At 38.2% G+C, this 22549-nt stretch overlaps 1 protein-coding gene across 1 annotated transcript in view; it reads left to right on the top strand.

Moving 5' to 3' along the window:
• LOC135470669 (uncharacterized) overlaps positions 1-22549 on the top strand; it is an 86313-nt gene that overhangs the window by 20080 nt on the left and 43684 nt on the right. The window contains exons 18-24 of the mRNA XM_064749704.1: positions 538-662; positions 987-1005; positions 2072-2176; positions 2410-2528; positions 3573-3707; positions 10284-10365; positions 14688-14802. Of these exons, the coding sequence (XP_064605774.1) occupies positions 538-662; positions 987-1005; positions 2072-2176; positions 2410-2528; positions 3573-3707; positions 10284-10365; positions 14688-14802 (700 nt within the window). The remainder of the gene's footprint in view (positions 1-537; positions 663-986; positions 1006-2071; positions 2177-2409; positions 2529-3572; positions 3708-10283; positions 10366-14687; positions 14803-22549) is intronic.

Below are 22549 nucleotides of genomic sequence, written 5' to 3'. Positions count from 1 at the left end.
GAGCCAGTCTGTTTCTTGCTTTAGTTGTGATATTATTTTAGCCAGTGGCAATATAAAGTGCATCTGCTAATCCTGACAGATTTGTCTGTAAGCTTGGTATAATCTTGGTTATAACTGAGTTGCAATTGTGGAGGTGCATGGCAAGTGATTCAGTTATGCTCATTTCTTTTGATTCCTTCTGGCAAAATCCTTAAATCTGTTTGTGTGGTCAGCATATCTTGTGGCTATCTTGTTACCTGGACATTGGAAACTTTGGCTAATAAATTAATTTGCAACCCAGAAAAAAAAACGGAAAATAAAAATGTAAAAATGATATCCTCAAAGTCTTTGAGAAAATTGGAAGAAACTTAAGCAATATTTCCTATTGATTGGTCAGTTATATATGAGGTGGCGCTCAGCCTTGGAAATAGCTGTTTTTGTTCTATTTATATCCATGGGCTTAAAAATAGGCATTATCATAATGTTTTGAAATATTTGAACTTATCTATGTTTTTCGTTTGTGACTATGGCATATTAATTGAGTTATTCATTTTCCAGGTTTCTTTGGTCCGGAAGGATGGTGTGGAGTTGACTCTGATGCTACTGGGAAAGTCATTGCTTGCTACACTAGTGGACCAGTCTGAGCCCAGAGCTCAGCAGTACCACAGACTTCATACCCACAGGTGAGTACACAGGATGGTGTGGAGTTGACTCTGATGCTACTGGGAAAGTCATTGCTTGCTACACTAGTGGACCAGACTGAGCCCAGAGCTCAGCAGTACCACAGACTTCATACCCACAGGTGAGTACACAGGATGGTGTGGAGTTGACTGTGATGCTACTGGGAAAGTCATTGCTTGCTACACTAGTGGACCAGTCTGAGCCCAGAGCTCAGCAGTACCACAGACTTCATACCCACAGGTGAGTACACAGGATGGTGTGGAGTTGACTGTGATGCTACTGGGAAAGTCATTGCTTGCTACACTAGTGGACCAATCTGAGCCCAGAGCTCAGGAGTACCCACAGGTGAGTACATAGGATGGTGTGGACCATGATCCTGCTGGGGAAGTCTTTGCTTACTAAACTTGCGAACCAGTCTGAACCCAGAGCTCAGCAGTACCACAGACCTCATACCCACAGGTGAGTACACAGGATGGTGTGGAGTTGACTCTGATGCTACTGGGAAAGTCATTGCTTGCTACACTAGTGGACCAGTCTGAGCCCAGAGCTCAGCAGTACCACAGACTTCATACCCACAGGTGAGTACACAGGATGGTGTGGAGTTGACTCTGATGCTACTGGGAAAGTCATTGCTTGCTACACTAGTGGACCAGTCTGAGCCCAGAGCTCAGCAGTACCACAGACTTCATACCCACAGGTGAGTACACAGGATGGTGTGGAGTTGACTCTGATGCTACTGGGAAAGTCATTGCTTGCTACACTAGTGGACCAGTCTGAGCCCAGAGCTCAGCAGTACCACAGACTTCATACCCACAGGTGAGTACACAGGATGGTGTGGAGTTGACTCTGATGCTACTGGGAAAGTCATTGCTTGCTACACTAGTGGACCAGTCTGAGCCCAGAGCTCAGCAGTACCACAGACTTCATACCCACAGGTGAGTACACAGGATGGTGTGGAGTTGACTCTGATGCTACTGGGAAAGTCATTGCTTGCTACACTAATGGACCAGTCTGAGCCCAGAGCTCAGCAGTACCACAGACTTCATACCCACAGGTGAGTACACAGTATGGTGTGGAGTTGACTGTGATGCTACTGGGAAAGTCATTGCTTGCTACACTAGTGGACCAGTCTGAGCCCAGAGCTCAGCAGTACCTCAGACCTCATACCCACAGGTGAGTACACAGGATGGTGTGGAGTTGACTCTGATGCTACTGGGAAAGTCATTGCTTGCTACACTAGTGGACCAGACTGAGCCCAGAGCTCAGCAGTACCACAGACTTCATACCCACAGGTGAGTACACAGGATGGTGTGGAGTTGACTCTGATGCTACTGGGAAAGTCATTGCTTGCTACACTAGTGGACCAGTCTGAGCCCAGAGCTCAGCAGTACCACAGACTTCATACCCACAGGTGAGTACACAGGATGGTGTGGAGTTGACTGTGATGCTACTGAGAAAGTCATTGCTTGCTACACTAGTGGACCAATCTGAGCCCAGAGCTCAGGAGTACCCACAGGTGAGTACACAGGATGGTGTGGACCATGATCCTGCTGGGGAAGTCTTTGCTTACTAAACTTGCGAACCAGTCTGAACCCAGAGCTCAGCAGTACCACAGACCTCATACCCACAGGTGAGTACACAGGATGGTGTGGAGTTGACTGTGATGCTACTGGGAAAGTCATTGCTTGCTACACTAGTGGACCAATCTGAGCCCAGAGCTCAGCAGTACTACAGACTTCATACCCACAGGTGAGTACACAGGATGGTGTGGAGTTGACTCTGATGCTACTGGGAAAGTCATTGCTTGCTACACTAGTGGACCAGTCTGAGCCCAGAGCTCAGCAGTACCACAGACTTCATACCCACAGGTGAGTACACAGGTTGGTGTGGACCATGATCCTGCTGGGGAAGTCTTTGCTTACTAAACTTGCGAACCAGTCTGAGCCCAGAGCTCAGCAGTACCACAGACCTCATACCCACAGGTGAGTACGCTGCTGGGAAAATCTTTGCTTACTAAACTTGTGAACCAGTCTGAGCCCATAGCTCACCAGTTCCACTAACCACATACCCACAAGTGAGTACACAGGATGGTGTGGACCATGATCCTGCTGGGGAAATCTTTGGTCACTATACTGACTCTAGTGGACCAGTCTGAGCCCATAGCTCACCAGTACCACAGACCTCATACCAACAGGTAAGCATACAGGATAGTGTGGATCGTGATGCCTCTGGGGAAATCTTTGGTCACTATACTGACTCTAGTGGACCAGTCTGAGCCCATAGCTCACCAGTTCCACTCACCACATACCCACAAGTGAGTACACAGGATGGTGTGGTCCGTGATGCCTCTGGGGAAATCTTTGGTCACTATACTGACTCTAGTGGACCAGTCTGAGCCCATAGCTCACCAGTTCCACTCACCACATACCCACAGGTGAGTACACAGGATGGTTTGGACTAGAGAAGTTCATTTCTTTTATCTTTCATATATTACGTAATAAGTCAGTCATCATGAATGGTGATTGTAGGGTCTTTGATTGTAGTTATAAGTCCATACAATATTTCTAAAGAATTGTTTGTATACGGTGGTTGTCATTTTTATGGGTGGAGTAGACCTAAGTGCCTAGGGTAATTAAACCATTGACTTTTCAGGTGCTCAGGAAAATTTTTCATGTGTGACATACAGATACACAAATGCACACCATATTGGTGGCAGCCATGTGGTGTGTCGTGAAGGTTACACTGATCAATTGGCTACTTGAGCATTGTTGATTGTTTTTTGTTGCTGTTGTCTCATAAACAATTAGAGCTAGAAATGTTATAGAGAATCTAGAAATTCGTCATCCATGGCTGATTCTGTCCTCTTGATATGTTATAATATTGGGTTACATCCTGTATTTTTTTCCATGCAGGTATGATCTGAAGCCTGCTCTGAAATGTGAGGATGACCATACCCGCTGCACTGAGTTTATCGTCAAGGTTACCAGAGACCACGCTCGCTTACCTGTCACTCAAATGACATCAACGCTCTTTCATACCAAAAACAGGTATGTTATGCCAACAGAAGTTCCGTAGCGGGATTAACTCTATACACCTTAATTTTTTTAATCCTCCCAGTTATATATGTATGTTTTCAAATAGATTATTCATAATATGGAATATATTTTGCATATAATAATTGCTCTCACTATTTGAATGTGCGTGTCTTCCAATCATCAACCATCACTTCAAAAAGCATTTATTTTTTCCAGATATAAACTTAATATCTGTATAGCCAAATATAGTGTCAGTATTACTTATAAATTTTTGTACATTTTGTTGACATGAATATAGAGAATTTTTAAGAGATTTTAAGCTAAATTTTATCCTTCACAATTTCCCATAATTTTTTGCTGTTCTTAGGGACTTGTGGCGATTATATGGGCAATAAGCTTTCCACTGTGCTTGTAGGGCTGTTTTAGTTGTCTTTATCAAATACATGCATTAGATTGCTTGTTTTTCACCAATAAGGAACACTTAGAGTTAAAATCTAGCTGTCTCACATGTATGAAAGCTGGACTGGTTTGGATGAGAACCTTGAATTCACTGCAGCCTGATAGCCTCCAGCAGATGAGGTACATTGTAGCATGTTTGAATTCAGCTCCAATTGGATCACGTGTAGCTTGAAGTCTGGAGGTTCATCAGGTACCTACAGGTGACAAGTTTCTGGTTTATTCCTTCCTCCATAAACCTGATCTATATCTTGTATCAAAGTGTATTAAAATTCACAAATTATTGGCATATTTATACACAGATAAATGCCAGTCATGTGCCTGTATATAGCATGTAGGACTGTTTTGATGCATGTTACATGAATTTTTTTGTGTTAATTATTACATGTGTGTATGTAAACATGTATTTCTTTCATGGCATGTGTACATGTACGTGTATTTTTGTGGGCTATAGACTGGGATATAGGTCACTGTGACATAGTGTATGTGTCACATTGTGTCTGTATAATTTCCTTTGTCCCTTCCGGCATGTCAGACAATTAACCTTGAGGGGGATCAATCACTGACTAGGTACTCATTAACACAGGTCATCATTTGTCACTACACACCGTTGAGTGGTGTATGTCTCCTGTTGTCTTGCTGTATGCTTTGGGTGTAATTGTGATTAATTGAATCTTGTGTGATTGTCTGATTCATTTGAAATATTTTCTAGCATGCAGCTAAATAATATATATGTATCATTCTCCTTTATACAGCACATGTGTCGCTCTCCACCTTTTGCTTTACATCACTGCCACCACTAGACAAACTTGACCTTTGGAGTCTGTGTAGCACACATAGGCTTGTTAAAACTTGGCCTCATCACTTATGTCCTTGCGCGGAACTATTTAATCAGCATTCATCAATGAAATAGTTTGATTTATCGGTTAGAACTATGTTGTACACACTTTAGATTAAGAGAATGCCCCTGTATAAAGTATTTTTAGAAACAAAGGCTGAGACAGTTTTTGTGCTCTGTGACATCACTTAATTCCTGCCTCATCGCCGTGACCTCAGTGACCTCGGCCTCGTTCAAGACTTTCTGTACAAAATTTGCTACTGGCATGACTGGTGGCAATGATGTAAAGCGAATTCTGTCGGCAAATCCAATATAATTTTGGTAATATCTTACATTAGCCCAAATAATTATACCTACATGCACCTGTCACAAGATATCAGCCTCTTTTGTGCATGTGTTACCATATAAAATCAGTGGTGAAGTTTCTGAAAGCGGGTCACATCATAAATTTTCAAATTTAAGAATTTATACGCTACAGTAATATTAGAGCATGAGTCTGATATTTACCGAAAAAGAATAATTTGATCTATTCTTGGAAAATACATAAATCATAAAATAAAATCAATCACTTCAGCCAATCAGAATCAATTGTGTATCCCTTTAAACTGCATTAAGATGCTTATTAATCCACTGTCTACTGTACCTGATGTTCCCGTAACAAATGAGGTCACATGTTCTAGCTTTCTGGAGGATCCTTCACTTAAAAGTGTTCAAATGTGTTGGTCGTTGTAGATATGTTTGCCTTAACAGTATGGTGTTACATATACATTCGCTGGCTTGACCTGTTCCATAAGATTTCTTTCATATCATATTACCATTTCAAGCTAGTTTTTCTGTCAACATCACATTTTTTTTTTCTTTTATTAAATATGAAGACTCACTGTAAACATCAAGGCTTTGTGTGGAAGTCAAATCAATGGAAATGAATCCAGATTACATATGTCTAAGTGTCAGATATATAAACATCAAATCCAGTATTAATTGAATATCAAATCCATTTATTGGACTAGAAAACTTTTTATGTGAATATGAAGTCTGTTTTTTAATATGAAGTTCTCTCATAGCTGTATGACATAATAGAGACTGAAATCATCTAATAGAGAATGAAATGAAGTGTATGCATGAATATTAAATATGTGAAAATCATATCGATTTGATATGACTTTGTAAGTACCAAATCGATATATCTGTGAAGTCTTCAGTTTTGTACTTGGCCCAAAAATAATTGTATAAAATAGTAGATTAAATGTGAACTAAATCTGCTGCTGTTTCATTTGATCGCTGCACAGCGGTATTGGTTTTTTGGTTTTGTTAAAATCGTAAATATAGAATATGACTTAATACCAGTATTGGCTAATACAGTTTTGAACAACGGGACCCTGTGCATAATCGTTTTGTCATATTAAACCTATTCCTGTATTTGCGTTAAACCCAATACATGTATACCTGTGACTCAGTAAGACGCTGGAGGTAAAGATTCTCTGTTTACTGAAGGTTGAATTACTCTCTACATCGGTGTATAAAAGAAAGCTTATTTTCAGTTTGGATAGATGTGTGTGTTTGTGTGAGAGCCTGAAGCTCTGGGTAATGATCAGGGAGGGGCCTCCATCCGCTAACCTTACTCTTTGTCTGCTTCAGTGCACTTATTATGAATGAACTGGCAAACCTGGCCGACACCTTTTCAAAACAAGTTTTACATATGTATAACAATTGCTGTGACTGTAATGATTAATGTAGGCTCTAATTCATGACGTCACACATGTCAGCAACAGGGTTTAATTGTCTTTACAACCAACAAGAGCTGTACTTTAAAAAGAAGTACCATTAAGATAAGGTTAGTTTATAATGTGTTTATAGTTTTTTTCACCTACATTTTGTCATTATTGTCACTCCTCATATAAGCTATAAAATACAGTGTTAAGTGTGATGATACACTTAATTACTCATTTTGTCTTAAATACTTAATAATGAAAAATTGCAACAAGTATAAATGTAAACATTGATTTTTAATAGGTTCTTCAAAAGCAGTATGCATGTATTGCAGAAAAAAGTAAATACCTGTTCATACAGGTAAATATTAATTACAAGCGAGTGTATAAAATGCAGAATGAGAATTAAATTAATTTTGAAACTGCGTGTATATTTCAGGTAACCTGTATTAAATGTATAGATGATCTTATTGTTAATAGTTCAGTTAAGTATAATGTATAATAAGTTTATGCCTGTGAAATACCTGGAATCAACAGTTTTTGGGTTTCATGCAGCTAGTTTACACATTTACACACCTATCATTTAGTCTCGCATTTTGGGGAGCTCTCAAAAGTTTATAAAGTCGATCTTTGACACTTCGTTATTTACACAGAGGAGCGCAGCGCATATTGACTAACAGGGAAGATGAGGAGCAGGACAGCGGTGATCAAGCCTCAGAGCAGCTGTGTGCGTGCGCGTGTGTGTGGAGGGTAATGAGGCCATCAGGCTTAGATACTCCACTTAGCGCTCTGCCAGCCAGCATGACTGGAGGGCTTTATGAATAGACCATGGGCAGGGCCAGTCTGGCTGATGAATATAAATAGGGCGAAAACCTACTCCACCCAGTTTTCACTGTTACCGCAAGTCAGCCTTTTTAGTGCTTATATATAGACACAGTGGGCCTGGTTACACAGGTATATATAACACAGTTACTGATCAGTCCCCTATTCACTAACATGTGATTGGTGTGGAAAGCCGGCCGGCTGTTACTACCAGCTGGGCTGACTGTGGTTTAACACTGGATCAAGTACCAATATGGTACAGTATGGTAGAGAGCGTCACATTGTCCCAGAAAGTGGCGCTTTATAAAGTGTGTTCTAAGAACTTGCCAAGTTCTGAAGCATCGGTGGCAAACTCTGTCATGGATTTTACCTGATGTTTGTGGATTACTGGCTTCTTAAGAAATGCCTTCCTACACAGGTAGTTTTAATTATTCCATGTTTAATCTTGTGAATAATTACCTTTTATATCACCATTTTTTTTGTTGTACAAACTGAATTTCATTTTATTTTTCTGGTTTCTTGCTGTGATCTTGCTGTGTGTTTCTCACAATTCAGTGTAAATCCATTTGAATTTGTATACTTATTAAATACCAGATGTAGTTGTACAAATTTAACATTTTCTTGTTTTTCAGTGAAGCTCTCTTATTTTACGTTGGGAGCAGAAGTGCGTTATATCGCTGTGCTATGATAGACTGTATGGCTGTAGCACCCAGTACTCTCTACAGCATCATGAGAACAAGCTGATAAATTTGTGACATTATATATGAATCTGTTTAAATGTCTGCGTGGATTGACTCTTTTTGAACAGAATTTGTATGTCATGTTTTAAATAACAGTACCAATTGATTGTTCCTTAAATTTAAAGAAAACACTAAAAATGAAGTACATGAATGTATCAGATGAAAAAAAAAAAAACACTAAACATTGTCCAATAGTTTGATTTATGAGTGTGTGTGCTCATTGGTAGAAGCCAAATGTGACATCACAGGTTCCAGTATTGTCAGAAAAGCTCACTGTAGAATCCAGATTTTCAAATGGATTTTACTAGATTAAAAAAATTTGAAAAAAAGAATTGATTTTTTTGGGGAATGTTTATTATGGGTTTTGTTGGACATATACTTCGTGTTTGTGTTTTCTTTACCTTTAAGCTTTCATTCGTTTTAGGACAGGATGCTTTCACTTTGACTTAATTGAACCCAGCGCACTGTATCATGGGCATACCATCAAATATCATGTGCATGATTTACGAGTCAAATAAGTAAATAGTTAACGAATCTTGCAAAAGATGTTTTCTTTCAGAGGCTGATGAGCTAGTTTAATGTTGTTAACTTATTGAAATCAGCAGTGAATATGAAGTCATATTTAATGATGGGCTGATTAAGTCGTGAGTGACAAGCTGCAGCCAGACGGATGATGGACTGGATTATAATATTTAACACTCCCACATTGTGTAAGCCACACTGTGGTCTATAGCTCCCTGATGTATAAAACCACTGTGCCAGAAAGCTGGAGTTTCATGCCGATCAAAGTTTCCAGTATTTTACTACAGTATAAGTACAAAAATTCCCCTGTGGTGATGAAACATTGATCACTTTATAGCCATTATAATTGTAAACAAATTTTAAGCTTTTTCTGTATATATGTGTAATTACAAAATGTTTTATTAGTGTACTTTTGGCATGATATGTGCTAGAATGAAGAATTCTGGAGTCTTTGTTTTACATGGATAGATTCACAAGTTCAAGCCTACCTTTGACCCATTCATATGAAATCACAATGTGGATCATGTGGCTCTACATTTTGCTATGCAGTAATTTTTATTCTAGAGATTTTTATTGCATGTATGTACCTGATGAATTCAGATACATTTTAATATAGGCAGTGTCAGTTTTTGTGACTGAGCTCTCACACAAAGACTGCTTCAATGGCCTAATGGTTAGAGCGTCTGCCTTGAAGTCAAGAGACTTCGGGATCAGTCCTGGGTCGGGTGATACGAAAGATTTTAAAAATAGTACTTGCTGCTGACTCGCTTGGCGATAACCAGTGAGAGGTTATAGCAAGGATACATATCTGGTTGGTCCTGTGTCAGTATAATGAGGCTAAACTTAGGTGGGGTGTCATGTCTGGTGTCTTTGGCATGATACGTCAGTGGCCTCAGCACTTTGGCGGCATGGACGGGCCCTGTCACAAGAAGACACAATATATGTCCACACACCTAATGACTCCTCCTCGTCATATGACTGAAAATTGTTAAATACGATGTTAAACCCCAAGCATACATACACACCTATATCTTACACAAAGAACTCAGGACAGTGTTTTAATTTAAGTTACTTTATTTATTTATTTGATTGATGTTTTATGCCGTTCTCAAGAATATTCCACATACGATGAAGGCCAGGATTATGATGGGAAGAAACGGGACAGAGCATGGGGGAAACCACAGACATCCGCAGGTTGTTGACAGACCTTCGCTACACCCCCAACTTTTTAAAATAAAATGCCTATCTGTACTTCATTCATTGACCAGTATTGTATTGTCAACTTGAAAGTTCTTGTATAGGCCTGAAGCAAATGGAAATACATGTATAAGAACATGGATTTCATTTGTTCAGTGGGTGAAAAACTCTCAAACTGTATGACATTTTACATGTTTATTTGAAAATGTGGCCCTTAAAGATTAACCATTTTTGTCATAAATTGTAAAGTGAATGTGCTTGTAAATTTATGTGACAAATATTTATTTTTGTATTCCTCCTGCAGTTTGTTTGCCGATGCCGGACTACCTGTATTGATAGCATTTGTTCACCAAGAGAATATCACAGCAAACTCCCCATTCCAGCGGGTAAGTTGTTTATGTAGGGGTGTGGTTAGAATCAAGTACTCCGTCAGCATATCAGCTCATATTTCAGTACTTCCAAGTGATTGATAAGCATGCATATGTCTCATTAAAAAAAAAACAGTGATAAGGCTTTTACTTTCAGCAGTAGACTTGTAGTGCCGTACATCTACTGTGCAAATACAGAGCATAACCTTTGACCTTAATTTTGCTCCTTTCACTTGATTTGGTGGTGAAATTTCCATTTTGTCCAATGATTTAATAAAATTCCTAAAGGTGTTTGTGCCTAAGCTTATAGATTTTATGATACGAGCGTTAGGTTACGTGTGACACACCCTGCATTGTACACTCAGCTTGCCTATCTGTCACTGAAGTGAGACTTTATTATACTCAGTTTGTCTGCCAGCTTGAATGCCTGTATAACTACCATAAATGTTCCAATAATTGCCCACTTCAGTGCTAGAGAAAAACAATTTCACAACTAGGATATGGCAAGGATTTGGTAAATGGCTCAAAGAAATTCCTACCAAGTTAAGGAATATAACTATAGTTATAAGGCTATATTTTGAAGCTGTTTTTTTATGCCAGTTTTGATAGGTAAAAAAAATCAACATAAACTAATGACACCATTTAGTTGTTAAATCAGCAGGTATTAAAATGACACTTAAATTTATTTATTTATTTGACTGGTGTTTTATGCCATACTCTAGAATATTTCACTTATATGCTGGCGGCCAGCATTATGGTAAGAGGGAACCAGGCAGCTAGAACCCAGGGGAAATTGGGTGACAGAGATCGAGGGTATAATAGTCTGTCCTGTAATGTGATAACTTGTGTCAATGGGACGAGTTTAGACTTCATACCTGACTATATCTGAGTTGGCAAGACCTTTATCATATCACAACCCACGCCCATTTTTCTCAGAATGATAGCTTATAAAAGAACACGGACCTTCAACGCTGTCTGCCAGAAATTAGCCGAGCTGCTGCATTTTCGAAAAAATATGAGGCACTGTTATTTGTGTGTGTGTGTGTGTTTCGCTGAAGCGTAAATTAATTGCACTAGTGTAAAAAGTGCTTGTTGACATGTAATCAATAAAATGATGGTGTAGAACAAGGGCTGCATGACGAGTGCAGATAACTGTGACAATTGTGAGATCGCTATATACCTGGACTCCACCCAGTCATAGAACCACTTTAATCACAGTTACCTGAATATCGCTGCAGCTGGACAAATGTGTCATCATCTTAGCTATGGCTGGAATTACCGCATATCTTCTAGTTAAATACATCAGTTAACATATACATGTATCTGGTTGGTTCTAGCATTGTGAGAGCGGGGACAAGTGTTGGTGTAGGCGCAAGTGTTGGTGTCCGGTTAAGGAGGGTTTCTTAGGTCCTGTATAATCGACTTCAAAACACGGGTTGAAGGTTAAGCTTTTTTAACCCCTATGTTATGGGCTCTCATACATGGATTGAAGGTTAAGCTTTTTTCACTCCTTGGTCAAAGGTATGGTGTGTAAATGTACATGTACATATTCGGAGAGTTCAGCTTTTTTTTAGTACCTGTATATTGGACATTCATTTATGAATTAAAGTTTAGGCATTTTTATACACACCTCAACGAAATTGTCGAGTACAACCAAAAATTGATGAATGCGATATCAGTCTAATTTTTGCCATTATTTTTAAATAGCCCAGATAGTTACCTTCCACTATAAATATCAACTTCGTTTTTCCACATTTTACTATTTAAAATTGGTAATAAAGGTCCAGAAATTTAAAAACTTTTTCAAACTTTAGAATCACTCTAGTTTTTTTGCCAAAAACCTGGCCTTGATCTCTAAGGATTGTGAATGTATCTGATGTGTAGGCTGGCCATTATCCTCATGCCACTGTATACCCAAACAGTAAAATATCAAAACATTTAACTTCTTCAGTTTAAAAACTTTGGTTACAGGAGCTGTTTACATAGATTACTTCTACTTCATCTAATCAGGAAAATGTTTATTTTACATACATAAGGGTCTTTTATGTGGTGTTAATAAAACAGTTACATTAAATAGTTAGCAGTTATGTTAACTAGTTAACAGTTACCGTTACTTTAAATACGTAACAGTTATGTGAAATAGTTAAAAGTTAGTTAACAGTTACGTTAAAAAGGTAACAGTTACCATTTCATTAAATACCTAACTGTTATGTTAAATAGTTAACAGTTACATTAAATAGTTCACAGTTATTGTTACTTTAAATACTTAACAGTTACGTTCAATGGATAAAAGTTATTGTTACATTAAATACCTGACAGTTACATTAAAATACATGGCTCATACATGTAGTTTGATATTTGATTTAAGTTTCACACAGTGATGACAAATCAAACTGTTTTGAACAGTGATGACTGCTATTCACTTCTGTGCAACGGTGTTACTTTGTGAATCCAGAAGTGTAGAAAGCTTGTATATATACGTGTACATGAAGTGAATTTATATCTCACATGTAACCTCATTGTCTATAACAAAGGAGCAGACAGGACTGTCCCTGAAGTAAATTGTAGGCATAATCCTGAGTGAGAACAGTTATGTTTTTTCTCTGTAGCTATACTTCAACTGAATGTATGAAGAGGTTGAGGTATTTTTCAAGGGAGATAACTCACGAATAGGTAGATATACGTAAGCTTTTGTAGACTACCTCCCTTGAATTGAACATTCGCTGTGGCATACATGTACCTTCACTAGTAACCTTTTCACGAATTTGCTCATTTAGTACAAGCGTGATTATTTCAGTGTTTTCTCCATGTCTGCTTTTTGTTAATGCTTCCCCACCAAGAGTTTCCATGGGATTTTCCTAAATTTTGGCAAACATCACAAGTTCATATTTTGGTGAACAGTGTCTCCTCTATATTGATATTTGCATGTTACTTTAAAAATTATACTTGTTGCTGACTCGCTTGGCGCTCAGCACAGAGAGGTTAGACCAAGCAAACATGACTGGTTGGCCCAGTGTCAGTATAATGTGACTGAGTGGAGTGTCATGTCTGCTGTCTTAGGCACTTGGTGGTATGTACTCAGACTGCCAAAAGAAGACACCTTGTATGTACACACACCTAATGACTCATTGTCATATGACTGAAAAATTGTTAAGTACGACGTTTAAAACCACCAGGCATACATACATATGTACATTGTAACTACATTTAATACCACTTTTGTTAGCAAAAGTACAGACTGAACGTTGGCAGTCTTACTGTGGTGAAGCCATTTCAGTTACAAGGATATTTTGATATTTTCCTCAGTGGACACGGTTACGTGTAAGGAAGAAATTTTTCTCACAGTTGTTAAGTACGATGTTAAACCCCAAGCATTCATTAATTCATTCATATGTACATGTTACTTTTGGGTTGCTGTCACCGCTTTTATAGCCTTTCATACAACTCTATTCTCTGTACTTATATTGATCCCTACATCTAAGTACTTGCTAAAAGGAGCTCTCCTCTATAGATACCTAAATTAGATCTCTCAACATGTGTGTACTGTATGACAAGGAACAAATGACACACACTTTGATTTTCGACTATGTTGACACCTCTGCGTCTCAATTACGTATGTATGTACAAATAAAGCACACACACACACACTGTACATCGCTGGTCTGTGTTATTTGTCATAAGCTAACATATCCCCCTGACACAATCTGAGTTACATTTGACTGATGTTCTCTCCAAGTTTCTGGTACAACACTCTAGTCAGACCTTTGTGTAGATGGAACTGAGATGGGACATTCCCACATTTTCACATTCAAAATGATTTCATTGGTTAACGTGACTTGGCCTTGTCCAATTGAGGAAAGGTGACTATACCTGATGAAATCATTTGGAATCTGGAAACACAGGATGTCTGGTTTCATTTTTGCCTATAACACACAAAAAGTCAAAATGGCAGACATACAGTGCCTATCATGTAGTATCTTTTGAGAGACGAAACTGGAGTGCAAGAAGATGAGCTAGAGCTCCTGCGTGGTTGATTTATTGATTAATGTTAGTTGATTATAGTCATATTCTGATGTGTTTTAATATCAACATTACTGACAGCTGAAACATGAAAACCTGACCGTATTAGGTCAAGGGGTTTCCCCCCAGTTTCCTCCCATCAAAATGCTGGATGCCTCCATATGTGTGAAGTATTCTTAAATATGCGGTTAAATACCAATAATAAAATAAAGAACAAAAAAAACACGTGACATTATGTATAAGTGAAAACATTTTGAGTGTGGTGTTAACCTGAACCCCAAACTATGATATAAGTAAATAAAGTCATGTTGTATTTTCAGATTTTAACCTCTGTGGGGTATGAGCTATACAATGAGGTAATCACTGTGACTGTGGATTTGGGAGAATTCCCTGGATGGGTAGGACAGTTTGTTCCCCTGGGGTATTACAGTTCAGGTAAGCATGCCTAGTATTAATTCACATTCATGACACCAGTTTATCTGTATGTAATTTGTAGTAAGTTGTACATCAGACATCCTTTTAGTATAGCATACAACAACTCATCTGTGTGGCAATGTAGATGTCTTTTGTAGCTTGAGACGTTTAAGTTTGTAATTAAAATGCTTTACTTAGGAATTATTTTCATGCATTTTTTAAAACTCACTCACTGCTACTCCAAAAATGGAGGTTGCAGTTTGCCAAAGGCTTGTCATTGTATTAAGTTTCATTATTATTATTATTACTGGCTAGAGTCAGATAGCACTTTTGTTATTACACACCCCAATGCCATGACGTCGAAAAGAAACATTTTGTTTTATGACGTTCCATACCGAGCTCAGCAGAATGACGACATAATACAAGATCAGTCAACTTTAGCATTTCTTACTTCGCGCAACAAGACACTTCATCATACCAGACGTCATGCATGACATCATACATACACAAGTCTTTGAAGGTCTACTGCTAAAAGCTTTGCTTAAACTTGTCAAAATATAAGTAATAAATAGAATATTGCACAGTGAAGGTTGACTATCATATATCATTTAAAATATTAATGATATTCAACCTTCACTGTACAATATCCTCTATTTGTTACACAAACATGGAATTGCTTCTAAAGTTGGTATCTGTATTTTACTGATAATGTCAGAGGAAATGGATGGCCTCTGGTTGTCTGTCTTGCAGTTGTATGGGGGTAATTTTGCATAAGTTAATAGTATTAATAAATAAAGCACATTTGTGTAAGATGGTTTGTTAACTGGATGTTTAAAATCAATGCTTACTAAATCACTCTGAGTTGTTTTGAAATTGACATTCTCGTTCTTTGTTCATATGTTACATTGAGGTATTTTGTCTAAAGACTCTGTGTAGCCCTTTCAAGGGAGATAATTGTTAAGCTCATGTTTTTCTGGAAATGAGTTAGGCATTATCTCCCTTGTATGGGGTGTTCATCCCTGAAAACTTTAACTTGCTTTCTCGGTTGTTGTGATCATCACAGCCAAATTTGATCATGCTGAATTTCTTGTGCAGAATATGTATGAATTTAACTCCCCCCCCCCCCCTCCCCTTAAAAAAACACACAATCCAAGCTGAAAATCCTACAATGAGCTGGATTGGGCAGGCTCACATGAGTGCATGTATGTAATATGTATGATAATATAAAAATTTTAGTATACAATGTATAAGTACATAACTTCAATATAAGGAATGCTCATGGGAATGTTTTTTTGCATTAAACAATTCATTACAGAATTCTGTGCAAGTATATGTATGTATAGGCGTATCACTTTGAAAGTGTGTGAGTACTGTGGCTGACACTCGTCATACGACTGAAAAATTGTCAAGTACGACGTTAAACCCTGAATCATATATACTATGGCTGACAGTGTTTGTTTGTTGTAAACTAGAGATTGTGACTGCCTTAATTGTTGAAGCAGAACGTGTTCCAGCTTTTATGGTACTTTATTTTCCAAAGAAGACATTTTTCCTTGCACTATTTGGTTAAGAGACCATTGTGAAGTTATTTCTTTCAAAGCAGAATTTGGTCCCACATAGCAAGGCATGTCAGAAGTAATTTGAAAGTGGAGCAACCATCACAAAAGAAGAGTGTCCAGGGACCACCTAGGCCCTGTAAAGCTTTAATTGGGATGCTAGACGCCTGGAAATGCCCTGAAATCATTTTACGGGGGTTTTATTCACATGGATCCATTGTAGTTTTATGTACTCAACAGTCTATATTGCACGCGTGTGTTCATGGGCTGTCGTTCTGTTGGTCGCCATTAAATTGTCTCGACTTTACCTTACCTAGCCTTACTGGCTGTACTCCTTCCGATGCCACCGTTTCATGTGAAATAAATGAGAAGTTTAGGGGTTCTCATTCAACTGACAGCTTAGACTGACCATTTTAAGGCTGATCTGCTTTGTCAGGCCTTGTTAATAGTCACTTTAGGAACATTGTGTGTGCTTATTGTGAAGCCATTACTAGTTTGTTTATTTGCCTTGTGTTAAAAATTGCTGGCAACATTATGAGGAGCACCAATTAAGCAGCTCTGCACGTGGCACTGTGTGTATTTCTGATAGTTGATTGATGGGTACGCCTACAATGTAGGTTGGTCTCTTTTTTGACACCATATCTTAAAACATGAGGCAGTAACTAAGTGATTGACCTGGATGCATGTGGGTCAGGGATATCGCAAATTTGGAAAGGTCATTTGATCATTCCATTTCCCTTTTTCCTGAGGACTAAGCGAAAATAGACCAGATTTAACGTTTATGATTTCTTCTGGAGTTAAGCTATCATAATTGAGATGGCAAGAACTTTGTAGAAATATTGACAGATTGTTCATATTTTATGGGAATGAACATAGATATCTTGTTTGATATCAGCATTATTAGAATATCATTCATATACCTTGACCATTTTTTTGGTAGCATTTTGAGCCACTGGTCGGTTAGCTGCATGTTGGTACCATTTTGAGCCACTGTTTGCTTAACTGTCTATTGGCAGAATTACTAGTTTATAACATTTTGGTACCATAGTTTCAGATCCTGTATGTTTGCTTAACTGGTTGTGGGTTCCATTTTGAAACACCATGTTTGCTTAGCTATCTGTTGGTATAATTTTAATAAGTTTGCATAACAGTTGTGAGACACTGTTTGCATAGCTGCCTGTTGGCACCATTTTAAGCCTACTCTTGCTTGGCTGTCTATGGACACAATAAGTTCAATCACTGTATGTTTTCTTAGCTACCTAATGGTACCATCTTTGCTTAAATATATGTTGGTATCATTTTAGTCAGTGTATGTTTTCATATAAAGAGTTTGTACTATTTTGAGACTTAGTACTTGCTTAGCTATGTGTAGATATATAGCAAAAACGGTGTGTTTTCTTAACTATCTTTTGGTACCATTTTGAGACACTGTCTTTGCTTAGTCTGTTGGTATCATTTTTACACAATGTGTGTTTGCTTGACAGTTTGTACCAGTTGAAGACTGGTCTTGCTTAGCTGTATGTGAATACCATTAGTTCAGATACTTTGTGCTTAACTGTCTGTCAGTACCATTGTGAGATACTGTTTGTATAGCTGCCGGTTGGTACCATTTTGAGACTTATCTTTGCATAGATATCTGTTGGTACCATTTTGAGATGGTACCATCTTTTCTTAGATGTCTGTTGGTATCAGTTTTAGTCAATGTATGTTGCATATAAAGAGTTTGTACAATTTTGAGACTGTTTTTGTTTAGCTTCGTATTGGTACCATTTTGAGACTTAGTGCTTGCTCAGCTATCTGTGGATACCATAATTTCAAAGACTGTGTGTTTTCTTAACTGTCTTTTGGTACCATACTGAGACACTATGTTTTCTTAGTCTGTTGGTATCATTTTTACACAGTGCGTGTTTGCATGACAGTTTGCACCAGTTTAAAACTGATCTTGTGTAGCTGTTTGTTGATACTTTAATTTCAGACACTATATGTACATATGTTTGCTTATTAGCTAACAGCCTGTTGGTGCCATTTTGAGACTGCTTACATAACTGTCTGTGGATACTATAATTTCAGACACTGTGTGCTCAACTGTCTGTTGTTAACATTTTGAGACACTGTGTTTGCTTAACTGTCTGTTGGTACCATTTTGAGATGGCAAGTTTGCTTAGTTGTCTGTGAATACCATAATTCCAGACACTGTGTTTGCTTAACTGTCTGTTGGTATCATTTTGAGATGTTTTTGTCTCATAATTACATGTTCCCCTGGGCTCTTGCCTGGTTTCCCCTCCGGCCATACATGGGAAGGTCTGCCAGCAACCTGCAGATGGTGCATGATTATTTTCCCAGGTTTTTGCTCAGGTTTTCTCCCACCATAATGCTGGCCATCGTCACATGCCAGTAAGCTAAATATTCTTGAGAACGGTGTAAAACTCCAATCAGTAAATAAATAATAACAGGTTGGCAGGCCTACCATTTTCAGACGCATGATGAAATACAGGTTGAAAATAGGTTTGTTTCAAAGCAAGAATACACCAGTAGTTTGGGTTGCCATAGTTACATATTGGTTGTTGACAAGACAGAATTGTTGATGTGTATGGCACACATGTTTTATACCTTAGAATATTGTACTTGCGCACATGAACCTTAAATTCTCTCCCTTCACCTGTTGACGAGTTATCCATTAAGGGGGCAGATTTCTACCCAGACCTTGGTGCTGTTGTGTAGGGGTATAAACTCAGAGCGCTACGCTGTGTGTTTTATAAACTGCGGAAGATAAACAGCGTCTGCTTAAAAGCAACAGCCATTTACCAGCGAAAACTGCCAGACATTTATCCCAGGCATATTGGAAAGACAAAAGTTATTTTCAGCGAGGCCCGTGTAGAATTTGAGAGAGCTGAGGATTACAGTGAACAGAGCCATGTTGAGGGCCCTCCCTTTATCAACATTCTGCACAGCCACAGCATAGCTCCTTATGTTTGATCGTCTTGTGTACACTGCTCAGTTGACCCAGAACCGGGGTTGTCTCCCCTGACTTGTGTTTGTAAACATGCCACCGTGCTCAACAAGAAGCAGGGAAAACTACATGTAGTACAGCATACCTGTAGATTGTCACAACAACAGCTTGGTTTGAATACATCTTGAAAAAGATTAGTGCCGTAGTTTGTTTTTCCTGTTCAAAATGTGAATAAGAAAACAATTTTTGATGTGGTTTCCAGGAGATTCTATACTATGAAGAATACATGTAAATGTAGGATTGAGAGCATGTAGGCTTTACAGCATTGTTGTCCATGATGAAAAATCAGTTGATACCAGTTTAATCAAAAAATTAATTTAAATTACCATAATCTGGCTTTCTTGAAATGTAAATAAAAATTGAACCATCCTGAGCCTGTGAAAGTTAAGTTCTCTGTTGTACTGTTTAAAGTGGGGTGGGGTGGAGGAGGATGGGAGGGGGGACCAGGGGTTGGTTTGCATATTGAAGCAAAACAAAATAATCATGTTCAAACCATGTAGATGCTGATCATATGATGTAACTCTGCCACCTGTGAATTTATGTAAGGTGGTAAACTTCTAGCTTTCATGAGGACTCCTGTCTGGGATAACATGTAGTCAGAGTGTTGTGTTTCTCCATATGTATTATACAAACAGTCTTACACTCGTTATGATGCAAATAACCTGCTGTTTGATAAACAACAGTCTGTTTTGATTGATGACCTGAGTTGCATGCAATGTCTGTATAGTGTATAAATGACGCTGGAGTTCGAAGTTACTTAAATTATTTCTATCAAGCTTTTGTGTTCACCTGCTGTGTACATTAGTTGTCAAGTAAAAAAAAAAGTGTGTAGTTTTTGTCAGAAAAGGTCTGGTGTGTGGAGTGAGAGGAGCAACAGCTGTGTGTGTGCCACTGTGCTTCCCTCTTCTGTCAGTTTCTGGTTTTACTTGAGCCGTTGTTGACACATGCAAACACGGCTTTCTGTGCTAGTCATTTCTGTATTATCCCTCTTGTTTGAACATCATTCAATTCTGTTGGCAAACACTCACAATTGTTATGACAAATTTCAACTGCTGGTCTCTGAGACATCCTTCAGGATTAGTTTAATTACTGGTTTTATGAATATTCATGACATCTGAACATTTGTTGGATGATAATTGGTATACCTTTTTGTTATAATGCTTTTTGGAAAATTCAGTGTGTCTTTATGCATTATAAACTATATTCATGTATTATCTTGTAAGGAGTTTATTTGGTTTCCTTTGAAATTTACTTTGTGTTTATTATGACAGATGATTTGAACAATTGGCCTGATATTTAGTCATGGTTAAGCAGATAGGGGTTTTCTGAGGTTAGCTGACGTGTTTTTGAGTACTGGTTGAAGGATTGGAGTATTCAGATCTGCACACTGGTATATTTGTTCCTGTTTGCCATGTAGATTGTTCTCCTAGCTGGCTCAAATATCTTTGTTGTCTCTGTGCATAAAGTAAAGCTAATCAAAAAATATATCTAAAAACTGTCAAAAAAAAAACAAAACAAAACATAATAAATAAAAAAAGAAGTGAAATGAATGAAAGTAATTCTAATAAAAATGGCCCTAATGTCTTAACTGCTTATATTCTGTCGTCACATTTAATCACTTCACTCCATTAATATTAAACCATAAAGAGGTGTTCAGACAGTTTGTTGTCAACAGTGGCCAAGTTTTTTTGTGTGTGTGTACTTACATGCACCTGTGTCAGCCATTTGTGTTCTGGTGTAATACAGGGTTTCATGTAAATATGTTGTATGATCATCAAAAGTCAGTTATAGAACAACAAACCCCTTCCCCCCAACCCCTCCCCCCTTTCCACTTGTGGACTGATTTATAAATTCTTGTTGCTAATGCTTTTCTTCAACACACAGCCTCATTTGCTTCTCTTATGAACATCATCTTTACTTTATTGATCTAATGTTTGAATAGGAGAGCTAGGTATATTGATATTTTAGTGATATTGAGTGTTTTGAGTAGAGTTTTATATTTTGTAATAGCCATGTGTGTCGAATTGACCTAAGTAAATGCTGAAGCTTTTCACAGAGAGATTTCCTTCTTGCCTTAACTTTACTCTCTGGGTGTAAGCCGCATACAGGTTAGTATTGACATAACTTTTCCTATATACATGCAGACCGAGAATTTCCCCGCTTTATTTAATCAACTCGGCAGCTCCTGCTCAAAATGTTTCGATTTCAACAGCAGCTGACGGATCCTTGATGTGGCCTGTAACCAGTGAAGCTCACACCTCAGCTTAGCAAATACAAAGAGTGGAAATCTGTGGCCGAAAGCCCTCTCCATACCTGTTTGGTATCCTTGACATTCAGGATCAATGTTAAACATACTTCTACATGGACGTTCTGCTCTAAACACTTTGTTCAGTCTTTCAACAGTTTCATTGTGCACCTTTTTGTTTTCTTCTTCTTGAGAACCTTTGTAATTCTGAATGTATTGATAACATTAAGGGATTTCATTTCCATTTTCTTCACTATAATTGAGCTCATGAAACTTGGCCATGATTAAATTTTGCCTGGAAATGCATGTACATACTTGCAGTGTCGTTAGCATTTTTTTTCATTGTCACTAAGTTAGGAGTGCATCTCTACTGTGTAGGATGTAAAGGGATTGCTTTGTCATTTGGGGGCAGTAGTTTATTCTTCATACTTCCAACCCACACTCCAGTGCTGCACACCACTGCACTTTAACCTGATCTTATTAAACTCTATGTAAATTTTAGGGGTAAGCAGTTTTAACATACATGTATGTGACCATTCCTACCCATTAAAATGTGTCTCTGTCACATATCACTTGAGACCACATGTAGATGTATGTGTGTACATGTAGGGGATGTCTGTGTCGTAAAATTTACCTCCCTTTTTGTACTACATTATTCAGTGTGCGGGATTGAACAGTGCGCCGGTTCAATTCCACACATAGTTCATTTTGTGGATTTGTTGATTCTCCTGCTCTCACTCTTTGTGGGACCTTGCAGTCGTGTGGCCATTTGCACAGTCTGACATTCGTTGCAGATCACTACATATGTAGTCTTCCACCAATATGGTGTGTATATCTGTACGTCAGCCAGGAAGAAGTTTACCAGGAATTTCCAAAAGTTTTACCTGTTGGAACTCAGAACCAGCTTTATTCCTCCACCCACATAACTGACTACCATCATACGGTGAAACATTCTTC

This window comes from Liolophura sinensis, chromosome 7, assembly GCF_032854445.1.
Source record: "Liolophura sinensis isolate JHLJ2023 chromosome 7, CUHK_Ljap_v2, whole genome shotgun sequence".
Taxonomy (NCBI): Eukaryota; Metazoa; Mollusca; class Polyplacophora; order Chitonida; family Chitonidae; genus Liolophura; species Liolophura sinensis.
This window is presented reverse-complemented; position numbering and strand designations above follow the sequence as displayed.